Here is a 12,927-nt window from a genome sequence, read left to right as displayed (position 1 = left end):
GAATGTCTTGGTGAAAAGGGGAAAGGAAAAGTGAAAAGACCATAGGGGCACAGTACCAAGATTGGCATAAGGTAAAGAGGTGAAAGAAAAAAAGAAAATAAACAAAAGGGATGGGTGAATTCATCTGAGAATCTTCCATCGATAGTCCAGGTAACCAACTCTATGTATCAGAGACTTGTAGGTACTGTATGTTATTTTTTTATTCAGCATGATCCACGTAAGTTTACGTTTCATCAGTGCTATGTCTATACCAAGACTTTTCCACGCTGGCGCAACAGCAATTTTGGCTGCCAGGAACATTAAATATATTAACATCTGAGTATGTCTAGGGACATTTTCCACTGGCCTATTAAGTAGGGCAACACTATCGTCTTTAACAATGTTAACTGTTGTGACCGAAAAAATGAATAGGTGGACCCTCATCCAAAAACGGCAAACCTTAGAGCACGTCCATCATACGTGCATCGGTGTGCTTACCCGGCTACAACCCCTGAAGTAGGAGGCCGAGGTTCCTGGAAACATTTTGGACAGGTGCTTTGATACTAAATACCACCTGGCGTGTACTTTGTATCCCGCCTCGATCAAGGCAGCAATAAGTATACCTTTGTGAATTTGTGAGCTCTATTTAACCCAATCCTCCGCCTCAGGGGCTATGTCTAGATCCATCTCCCATGCTACCTGATATGACAATTTAGTCAGAGGGATGATAAACTGTTTATAAAGCATGGAGACGCCTCCCCGGAGAGCAGCATCCTGCATGCACTAGTTTTTAAACATAGTGCGTGCTGTTAGGTCAGAACCGTCTTTTCGTAGTGTGATGTTTTTTTCTGCATATAAATGCCCTTGTTTCTGAACTCTTCTAAACTCCTATGTGTGCATGGACACATAGGTTAATATGTAGGGACATTTAGAGGCAAAAAAAAAAAAAAAAAAAAAAAAGCTCAAATGCCTGAAAAAGCAGCGTTTGAGCAGTGTGTATGAGGCCTTATGAATATCTGTATTTCATTACAATCTCCCTATCTTTCTGTTCAACAATTTTTGGGATAAAACTTTAGCAACATCAAGAGTACATTGTTTTTAGTTAGTCAGTAGTGATGGACAAACATCGGATGGGGCGGTTCGCGAACGCGATCTGCAAACTCTCTCAAATGTTTGCGAACCGCAAGTTCGCGCTGGAACATCCGTTCCACAATTTAGCTGAACATTTACAGACCCATTGATTTTCAATGCCAGTCTGAAAAATTAGGCATTCACAGGATAAAGAAGTAAGTGTCGGCCAGTACAGACCCCAAAAATTAGCCAACAGGCGTTCACCTGACAGCAAAGAACTTTGTATTCTGTGGCTGGAGGTACATTAGGCATTCACAGGATACAGAAGTAAGTGTCGGCCAGTACAGGCCCCAAAAATTAGCACACAGGCGTTTACCTGACAGCAAAGAACTTTGTATTCTGTGGCTGGAGGTACATTAGGCATTCACAGGATACAGAAGTAAGTGTCGGCCAGTACAGGCCCCAAAAATTAGCCCACAGGCATTGTATTCTGTGGCTGGAGGTTGCTGTGTAGAGCAGGGACGGACTGTATAGTGGCACAAGTCGCTAGATAATAGGTCCACAAAAGTCTTTTGTCAGTTTAGGGAGAGGTTGCTGTGTGGAGCTGGGACAGACTGTAGCAATTAGGCATTCAACGGACATAAAAGGCCTTTTATTCTGCTGTATTTACCTAAGACAGGGACCATGAATTGTTATGGGTGGTGGCGGATATTTGTGGCCTGTCTTGAGGAATTTGAATCAAACATGGTCTACTGGTCACATGTGTTGAATTCCTCCGAGATCCATGCCTCATATATTTTTAGAAATGTGAGGTAGTCAACACTGTCGTGAGCTAGGCTAGTGAGCTTATCGGTCACAATCCCCCCTGCTGCGTTGAACGTCCTTTCGGACAGGACACTGGATGAGGGGCAAGCCAACAGTTCCATTGTAAATTGTGCAAGCTCTGGCCAGAGGTCAAGCCTGCCCACCCAGTAGTCCAGGGGTTCATCACTTCTCAGAGCATCCACATCGGCTGTTAACACGATGTAATCAGACACCTGTCGGTCTAAGCGGTCCCTGATGCTGGAGCCTTTTCAGTCAATGCATAAGTCGCGGTAAGCCCAACACTCACCTAGGGACGATCCGCTGGACGGTTGGAAAATAGGGTTTCCATCCATCCAGATTTGACAGATCGGATGTCAGCGCTGACATCCGATGCCCCATAGACATGCATTGGGGGACCGTTCAGATCCGCCAAAAAAATGGACAGGTCGATCTGAACGGTCCACCTGTGTGAAAGGGGCCTAAGAAGGCACCTGGACTCCCATCACTGAGCCCAGTGAGAGCAACGCCGTCAGAACCCACAAAGCCACACTCCAGGCTCTCACCATCCAGCCTCTTCTCCTTCTCCTCTCTCCTCACAATTGTCCTCCACTCCACCTTCCATATGCCGTCCTCACGTTTTTCTAGAAAAAGGCAGGCTTTCGTGGCCCAAATGTTTGAGCGTAAAAAAATGATGACGCCAGATAACCCTCTTGCCCAATGGTTGACCGCTGGCTTGTCGGAACTGATAGCCCGCCAGCTACTGCCATATAAACTGGTGGACCTGGAGGCCTTTCGAAAATTCGTGGCCATTGGAACACCACTATGGAAGGTCCCAAGAAGGAAATATTTCTCGCAGAAGAGCATCCCAGAGCTATATGGCCATGTTCAGTGGCAAGTGAATGTACCTCTGGCACACAGTGTCAGTGCCAAGATACATTTGACCACAGACACGTGGTCTAGCAAACACGGGCAGGGAAGGTATATAACTTTTATTGCCCACTGGGTGAACCTTCTGACGGCCGTCAAGCATGTAACTCGTGGCACCCGTGTAGATTCTGTTTTACCGCCATGGATTGCATGCAGGCCTCCCTCTTATTCTCCTCCTGCTACTCCATCCTCCCTCTCCTCCTCTGCTGACTCCTCCTTTTCCACTGCTACCGTCTCTTCTGCTGTGCCGTCCAAGATCCCCAGAACCTATTCGGCATGCCAGGTGAGACGTTGCCATGCTGTGCCTGGAAGCCAAGAGCCACACTGGTCCTGCACTCCTTTCAGCATTGCGTTCACAGGAAGATCAGTGGCTAACACCACTCAATTTGACAGCTGGTATGGTAAAGTTGTGTGCGACAATGGTGCCAATCTGCTGAGCGCGCTGAAACAGGGCAAAATTACACACGTGCCATGCATGGACTTGGTTGTGCAGCGATTCATTGTCAAATACCCTGGGCTCCAGGATGTCTTGCGGCAGGCCAGGAAAATCTCGGCCCATTTCAGAAGATCTTACACAGCCATGGCTCGCCTTGCTGACATTCAGTGGCGACACAACCTGCCCGTCAGACGTCTTATTTGTGACTGCCTGACGTGACGCAATCGCAGTGAACACGCACAGGACCCTTTTTTTGGTCCGCAGCAGATTCGGATCGCATGGTGGTTCACACCAGTGCAATCCGATTCTGTGTGAACTGGCAGATCGCACTGCGATATGCAATCTGAGCTAGGGGTGTCATTAACATTGAATTGAATTGAATTGAATTGACACCCCCAGCGTATCGCATATGGCAGTGTAAACTGCCTGTGCTGCAGATGCAATGCGTGAACACGCAGACATATTCGCAGTGTTCCCGCATCGCATCAGTGTGAACCGGCACTGACAGTCTGTCCCTGCTCCCCACAGCAAACCTCTCCCTACTCTGACAAAAGACAGAATATAGACAGTACACCTATACCAGTCCTTAAAAGGACTTTTGTGGACCTATTACCGAGCGATCTGTGTCACTGACAGTCTGTCCCTGCTCCCCACAGCAACCTCTCCCTACACTGACAAAAGACAAAATATAGACACTTAGACAGTACACCTATATAAAGATAAAAAGCTGCGCTAATATGAACCAATATGGTAATAATGTGCAAATACCATACTAAATAATGTTAAGTGAATAGCAAAAATATTAAACCTGTATGACAAATAGCATCAAACAATCTGATGTGTAACATAAATAATTTTAGTGACCACTAGAAATCACAAAGAAAATTGTAAACAATAATGTGAAAATAGTCCATATGGGATGATGGCATAAATAATATTATCATATAATAAAGTCCCAAAGTTAAATCCAAAAAGGAAAATAGGTGAAGTGATAAACATGTGAAGCCAAATAGGCAGTCACCCCAGTGCTCCAACGAAAGAGACACACATATCTCCTTACCAGAAAACTGGTAAGAAACAGCATGTATGAACCTCCTCACAGCGCCACTTAGATAAGGAATCCTTCCTCCAGCAAGTTACAATGGATATGGCCAGGAGAGAGTGAACTAATCCTGATGTTATCCAAAGTAAACTCCGATGGTGCCATACAAGAAAAAGGGTCTCGATAGTGTAATAACCTCTATACCAGTCCTTAAAAGGACTTTGGTGGACCTATTACCGAGCGATTTGTGTCACTGACAATCTGTTCCTGCTCCCCACAGCAACCTCTCCCTACACTGACAAAAGACAGAATATAGACACTTAGACAGTACACTTATACCAGTCCTTAAAAGGACTTTTGTGGACCTATTACCGAGCGATTTGTGTCACTGACAATCTGTCTCTGCTCCACACAGCAAACCTCTCCCTACACTGACAAAAGGCAGAATGTAAAATGGCAGCCAGATCAGGTCTATTTATAAGGTAGGGGGTATGTCCATGTGCTGAAATGTCTCAATTGGCGGTCCTGTACCACCTGATGGATGTGTCATGGGTCAAAGTTCTTCACAATGTAAAAGAATATGGCGGCCGCGAACATCGCCATATGTTCGCATGATCTGTGGAAAGCGAACGAGCAAAGTTCGCTGCGAACCGCAAGGCCATCTCTATTAGTCAGGGCTAACTGATAGAGTGGCCATAAATGAGCATAGACTGCTCTAAGGACAGCAGGCAGAGAGTCGTCCACTTGTCCTAAAGCAAGCTGATAAAATGCTTGGATCCTCTGAAATTCCTCCCAGATAGTGACAATGGTGCACATGCAGTACTTTACTCTTCTGTAAAGAAGAGTGAATGATCAGGACAACTAACAGATTTTGCTCTTTATCATCCTAGGAGACTAAAGACAGCTTTAAAAAAGCTACATTACTTGTTGTTAGTATTAGGCCAGATTTGGCTAGCCATATATAAGCAGATGTTTTACCATGAACAATAGGTGGGAAGACATCTGGCGGTTATTTGTAGTGGTGGATCCTGATGCTTTTTCTTGTGTGACTCATGCAACAGATTTGATCCACATATGTGCAATTAATAACTTGGCAAGGTTTCATGGAGATTGTCCAACAAGTCGTGAGATCATCTCATCTAAGGCATATCCTGCCCACTCCTGCCTCTGATGATTGCTATTCTCATAAAACTTGTAGTGTCTTCTTCGACACTGTAAGCATAGTTGGTGAATAGTGATGCCCCAATGTTGCTGTTCATTTTTCTTCTAAGGGCCTACTGGAGAGCATGTGTCTCAAAACCTGTATGCATTGCTCCTACGTCATTCATTCTGTGAAATTGAAGAGAAAGTACATCCAAAAAACAATTAAACTACCTAAATAAATATGTCAAATTTACATAATTCATTCTAGCATATTAGAGATAATCAGTTGTCTAAAGTCCATATAGATAAGAAGTCCCACTAATCCAGCCTTGTGTCTCTAGCTTTGCAGAAAGGAGTGTTTTATTAACTATAAGGGAACACAATGAACCTCACAGGATGGCATAATATTTTTTTTTTGTGTGTCATAAAAAGATAATGCACTCACAATTTAAAATCCTTGCACTGCAGGTGTGCCAGTAACATTTTACTATAGGAAGTCTAAGGCTTGAATGAACAGGAAGGATGTAGCCTTGGGAGCAAAGTCACTTTGGATCAAGCAACTGGAGCCCACACACCACTCTCTTGCTTACTACCCTCTGCTAGTATTGTAACATGACTCTGGCCACCACCATGCTCTTCAAATGAAGCTTGTTGCTACGAATGCATTTTGGGGAAGCTTTCCTCTTTCTCAGCCTAATAACAGTGTGGACTAGACTAGAATTTATAAAACTAGTAATGATTTCTAATTACCAGTTGTAGGGAATTGATTTTCCTGGTGCCTCCATGGCAGCATACATATGGTGGTTGTTCCGCCCTCAACCAACCCACAGGACCTCCTTAACTCTATAAAAGTAAGAACTGCCCCCCCCCCCCACGCCATTCTTTTTTCTGTCCTCAAGCCTGCAGGATCACGATCAGCCCTTACTGCACCTTCACATGGTGTTACCATTGCAGGGTCATGCTCCCCTGTAGGATGGAGTCCCAGGCCTTAGGCTGCTAAAGGCGCCAACAAGGCTGGGAGCCTGTTTTTCTGTGGATCTTTTTCCAGGTAAGGAGTCTAGTTCAGCCATGCTCCTCCCGGGAACCCCCCCCCCACTCTGGTTTGGGGGCTGCCCCGGTAACATTGATGCTTCCTGCATTAAATTTAGCCTGTCCTACTTACAGTCTGTCCTCATGTGGGCGCTGGGGTGCAGGATTGCTAGTAAGCCCCTCTGGAGCCCCTGGGGCGCTTCGCGCCTGCCACCTAACCTCTGTTTTACTGTTCTGGGGGCGGGGCGATGGCGCCGCCCTATGACATCACCTGCACATGCCCAGTAGGCAGATGAAGCCATCGGCGGCCATCTTGGTACTCCCATTGGAGTACATGTATTTATATGGCCAGCCTCTCTCATTCTGAGGGCGGATGTCGGAAGCATAACATCTCCCTTGCTGCTGAGGAGAAGCTTTCAAGTCTGCCTGTGCTGCTGCCTCCCGATGGAAGCCAGAGGTATTGCAGCTTCTTTTTCTTTTTCTCTCCTCTTCTTGGAAATATATATTTATTTATAATAAAAAAGGGGACTATTAGGTTGGGACCTTTCCATTTACTTTTTCTTTTCTTCTTACCCTTTGTGTCTCTCTTATCCCAGCCATCTCCCGTAGTCCAGTGGCACAAAAAGATCCTCAACATTCCGCTAGGTAAGGGCTGCACCATTCAGGTAAGTTTAGAAAAATTTAAAAAAGAGCATCGGGCGTATGAAACATCAAAATTTCCTATGTTTCATTGCAGCCCGCAACGCCGATCATCCCGCAGGGACTCACCGGCGAGGAGGTCCAGAGGCCACAGCCGCTCAAGACATGACCAATATCACTCGTCTACCCCTCGCACATCACACAAGTCTCGCAGATCACCCCATCGATCTGACAGACAACGCAGTTCCATCCGGCCTGGGGACAAAGCATGCTGGGTCTGTGGCGGACAAGCTCTGCCGGGAAAACTGGTCTGCGAAACATGCTTTTTAGAAGCCACGGGGGATCGGGAAAAAGAAAAGCAAGAGTCCATTGATACATTGAAGATGCTGATTAGGGACTCAATTCGAGAACTGAACTTGTCCCAGGAGTTGATGGCCCCGACCACAAGTGGGGCATCCCTTGAGACTCCAGTCCAGTTTGCAGGTTCCGGCTCCAGCTCAGAAGACGAAGGGGACACAGCGGAGGAGAATGTGTCTACCTTTGATTTTGGGTTGATCAGCCCCTTCGTGGTAGCGGTCAAGAACGCAATTGAATGGGAAGAGTCACCTGAGCCCCCTGCCAAGTCCAGGAAATACTTTCCCCACCTCAAGAGAAAACCTCCTACCTTCCCACTTATGGAGGAAATAAGGGATCTGGTGACAGATGAATGGCGGAAGGTGGATAGGAGACTGATCGCCTTTAACCGCTTTAGTAAATTATACCCTCTGGCGGAATCTGATGCCCAACTATTTGATGGCATGCCGTCAGTGGACGCATCAGTCATGAGATTGGCCAGGAACACAACTTTACCCTTAGAAGACGCAGTCTCCTTTAGAGATGTCTTAGATCGAAGAATCGATGCTGATCTAAAGAAGGCGTATCAGGCGGCCGGGGGGGGGGCTTGCAGGCCGGCAGTGGCTTTAACCTCAGTATCCAGAGCAGCGCGTGCTTGGACTGACAATATAGAATCGACCCTTAAAGCAAGGCTTAGACACAGACCAGATTGTGAAGGCTCTGGATGATTTAAAATTGGCATCAGATTTTGTGGCAGAAGCATTGACACTCTGAAATGTTCCGCCAGAGCCATGCTATATTCAGTCACGGCAAGAAGAGCACTTTGGCTAAAACCATGGGCCGCTGATCCCTCCTCCAAGCAGACGTGGTGCCGCATACCCTACGATGGGAAAGCCCTATTTGGCGAAAAGCTGGATACAGCCATTACCAGAGTCACAGGGGGCAAGAGCGGTCTGATTCCTCAGGACAGGAATAAAAGGAAGAAATTTGCAGCGAGATCGGTTTTCCAGCAAAAAGCCAGAGAAGCCAGAACATACCGTCCAGGGAGAGAATACAGAAGAGGTTGGAAGGGCTCCCAGGCTACCTTCCTGAAGATGGGGAAACAGAAGGCTGCTACCTCGACACAGGAAGGCCAGAAGTCTTTTTGACTGCTTCCCAAACCGGCCCGGTGGTTTGGGTGGAAACTTGCTCGGATCATTGGGTTACCTCCACGATCCTTCAGGGGCATTTTTGGAGGTTCAAGCGCCAACCGCCCCGTTCTTCTTTTCTACCCACCAGGATTCCAAACTCCGAAGAGAAGCGCAAGGTTCTGCTACAATATGTCCAGACGCTAATTCATCAGCAGGCAGTGGTACCAGTGCCAGAGTCGGAAAGATTCTTAGGCTTTTATTCCCCAGTCTTCTTGGTACGCAAAAAGGCGGGAGGATGGAGGCAAGTTCTAGATCTGAAGCGGTTGAACAAGTTTATCCGCCTCGAGCGGTTCAAGATGGAATCCCTAAACACGGTCATCCTAACTGTGCAACCAGGCGACTGGATGGTCTCTATAGACCTTCAGGATGCGTATCTACATATACCAATACTTCACGACTTCCAGTCATTCCTAAGGTTCAAGATAGGGGAACTTCACCTACAGTTCCAGTGTTTGCCTTTCGGGATATCCACAGCCCCCAGAACCTTCACCAAAGTGTTGGTGGCAATGCTGGCACGAAGGGGGTTCGTGTCTTACATTATCTAGACAACATTCTCATCCTGTCACAAGACAAAGAGCTCCTAAAGATCCATGTTCAACAAGTCTTGGACACACTGATGAGGTACGGATGGCTAATCAATCACTCAAAGAGCCAGCTTACTCCAGCCCAAAAGATGATATACTTAGGGGCACTGTTCGACACACGGAGGAGGGCAGTGTCACTGCCACCCGAGAAGATTCCCATAATCACAGGGAGGGTGAAGAAGGCACTGGCGAGCAAAGCCATGTCGGCATTGGAGTGTCTGAGTCTCCTCGGAACCTTTTCCTCATGTATCCCGATGGTAAAGTGGGCCCGCTGGCATCTCCGTGCTTTTCAACAGGGGTTTCTATCCCAGTGGAGAAGAAGGTCCCTTTCCCAGAAGGTGTTGATCACGGTATCAATGAAGTCCAGCCTATGGTGGTGGACGAAGCTGCCCAACCTTCAAAATCATTGCCATCTTGGCCCCATCTCATGGATCACGCTTACAACCGATGCAAGTCGGTTGGGCTGGGGGGCACACTTCAGGGACCAGTTGATCCAAGGAAGATGGCAGTTCGATGTGGAGGACGTAGTATCAAACATTCTGGAGCTGAGGGCAGCTTGGGAAGCTATATCGCACTTGGCACCTCATCTCGCGGGCAACTCCCTCCTGTTACGTATGGACAACAGGGCGGCGGTAGCCTACGTCCAGAACCAAGGGGGGACCCACAGCAGGTCATTGTCACGCGAAGTGGCCCCGATCTTAGCATGGGCCGAGGAGAACCTTGTAAACCTCCGAGCAGCTTATCAACCAGCCTCCCAGAATCATTTGGCGGATCTCCTGTCCAGGGAATTCATCAACAACAACGAGTGGTCCCTGGACAACTGTGTGTTTCGGTGGATCTGTCAACACTGGGGCAGTCCTCAGTGGGACCTATTTGCATCCCCCCAGAATGCCAAGGCACCTCGTTTTTTCACAAGATACCCTGCCCAGAATTCAGCAGGAGTAGATGCCTTAGTTCAACCGTGGACCTTCCGAGTCGGGTATGCGTTCCCTCCTACCCCTCTGATTCTCAGATTCCTTCAACGCCTAACATGGGAGGAGGTGACCATCCTGGCGGTGATTCCCTATTGGCCAAAAAGGCCTTGGTTCATGCTGTTGACCCAGCTGTCTGTTTGCAACCCTTTAGTCCTTCCGAAGATTCCCGGTCTCCTGTCGCAGGGGGACTACATCCACCCACATTCAGAAATCCTGGATCTGAGGGCCTGGAAGTTGAAAGGAAGAGGTTGGAGGAGTTAGGTTGCTCTCATGAGGTAACCCAGACGTTGCTTCAAGCCAGAAAATCATCCACTAATAGCTCCTACTACAGAGTATGACAGAAGTTTTCAGAAGTTGCCGAATCCAACAAGTTTAATCCACTGAAGCCAGCTGTGCAGGACGTTCTACTGTTTCTACAGAAAGGTCTGGATGTAGGTTTGGGGCTCAATACCCTTAAAGTGCAAGTTTCAGCCTTATCAGCTCTGACATACATCAGATGGGCCTTACATCCTTTGATAGAGCGGTTTATGAAGGCAGTACTGAGGTTAAGACCACCTAGGAAAACATTGTACCCGAAGTGGGATTTACCCTTGGTGCTGGATACTCTAGCAGCACCGCCATTTGCTCCTACTGAGGACTGTTCTCTGGAGGATGTTACTCTTAAAGCAGTTTTCCTCGTAGCTGTCACTTCAGGCCGTAGGGTTTCTGAAATTCAAGCCTTGGGTGCTCAAGATCCATATATTACGTTCTTCCCAGATAGGGTCGTCCTACGACCAATCCATCAGTTCATACCTAAAGTGCCAACTACCTACCACTTTAATCAGGAATGGGTTCTCCCAGCCTTTGAGGAAGATCCAGCTACATCAAAGTTGCATGAACTGGACGTTGCAAGAACTCTACGTCGGTACATTGATTTAACCCAATCTTTTCGTAGGGAGCAACGCCTATTTATCATTCCAAACAGAGGTAGAAAGGGCTTGGCAGCATCAAAAAGAACTATCGCAAGCTGGATCGTACGTCTGATTCAAAGGGCCTATCGGGCTAGCGGTCTTCCAGTGCCTAAAGCAATCAATGCTCACTCTACACGGGGGATAGCCTCTCCTTGGGCAGCGCTAGCACATGTCTCTCCGGAAACAATTTGTCGTGCAGCCAGTTGGTCCTCATTTAATACCTTCATGGTCCATTATAGCCTGGATCCAGCTGCTCTAACTTCCCGTGATTTTGGGAAGAAAGCGCTGCAATTGGCGGTTTTGTGAATCCTAATAAACTATATTTCTGTGCAGTATCCCTCCCTGTGAGCGAGTTATTTACCATATGTATGCTGCCATGGAGGCACCAGGAAAACGGAAAATTGAATACTCACCTTTCCGTAATTTTCCTTTCCTGGTGCCTATCCATGGCAGCATACGCCCTCCCTTTACGTAATCTGCATTTTTGAGTCTAGTTACAAGAATGGTGTAGGGGGGGGCAGTTCTTACTTTTATAGAGTTAAGGAGGTCCTGTGGGTTGGTTGAGGGCGGAGCAACCACCATATGTATGTTGCCATGGATAGGCACCAGGAAAGGAAAATTACGGAAAGGTGAGTATTCGATTTTCCGTTATTATGTAGCAGTCATTGAACCCTACTGAGCAATACAAAAGAACACTTTTGGACATTTATAACATATAAATAGAATAATATAAGTTTAAACTGAAACCTAAAATCATGGGAAACTAATATTATCACAATATACTGGTATTAAAAAAATAAATTAATAATGTAAAAAAAAAAAGTGCACAATATATAAAAAATTATATTTAACTTGTATAAACTGTATAAAAAGGAAGAAATACAGGGTTTTATAAAAAACAAAAACGTGAAGATAAAATAAAAAAAGGACAATGCAAAAAGAAGGAAACCATGTCACCATTATAAAAATACTTATTAAATAGTGATAACTGTAAATATAAAAGAAAGAATAAAAAACTGCAACAAACTGCCCTGGAATGCCCAATGCAATACATTATATTGGGATTTTAATTCAAGCTCTTCATTTAGACCTCCTAAAGTATTTTTTTTTTTTTCAGTTGAGAAAACCCGGTACTTCTTCTGATAACATAATTTTTATTTTTATCTATTTTTTTGTAGTGTGTGAGGGGCACATGGCAGAGCCTGCCCACATTTTAGACAAAATACAATAAATTCAAATTAAAATTATACATGGTAACACAGTTCACGAAACGTTAAAATCAGTTAGCCATTTGATAAATCCTGGGGCTGACCCCCCCCCCCCCCGCTAAACTACTGATTGATTGACCGGCTGTTATACTGACCATCTAAGACACAGTGGTTTATTTACTAAAGACAAATATACACCGTTACACTGTTCACTTTGTAAGTGAAGTTGCACCATGCAAGGGAATTTCCCCCAGAGCTTATTGAATGTGGTGAAGCTTCACTTTGTAAAGAATACTCAATCACATACAAGGAAAAAAAATACAATTTTTGTTTGCACTTGATTGAATGATGGAAGCCAGCAGAGCTTCATCTCGTTCACTAAGCTTTTGGGATAATTCCCTTGCAGAGTGCAATTCACTTGCAAAGTGAACAGTCTGTTTTCCTTTAGAAAAGCAACCCTTCTGACTTTGAACAAGTATGCAGATCAGGGAGAGCAAAAACAAATTTCCAAGGTCTTTATCTGCATACTTGTTTTGGGTGTCTTTGTTTTAACCATGACAGTCAGGCAAGCATTCTTAGGATGAGAGTTCAGCAATGACAGTCTCTGTTACATGTTTC

At 45.9% G+C, this 12,927-nt stretch overlaps 1 protein-coding gene across 1 annotated transcript; it reads left to right on the top strand.

Annotated features, from left to right (window-relative positions):
* Positions 1–8,828: 8,828 nt before the first annotated feature.
* Positions 8,829–10,489, top strand: LOC309562222 (uncharacterized protein; the record flags this gene model as incomplete). Its single annotated transcript, XM_082266348.1, has 2 exons — positions 8,829–10,156; positions 10,303–10,489. The coding sequence occupies 2 exons, from the start codon at positions 8,829–8,831 to the stop codon at positions 10,487–10,489; spliced, it is 1,515 nt and encodes a 504-aa protein (XP_082122474.1).
* Positions 10,490–12,927: the final 2,438 nt, after the last annotated feature.

This window comes from Pelophylax lessonae (assembly GCF_965119305.1).
Source record: "Pelophylax lessonae genome assembly, chromosome: 8".
Taxonomy (NCBI): Eukaryota; Metazoa; Chordata; class Amphibia; order Anura; family Ranidae; genus Pelophylax; species Pelophylax lessonae.
This window is presented reverse-complemented; position numbering and strand designations above follow the sequence as displayed.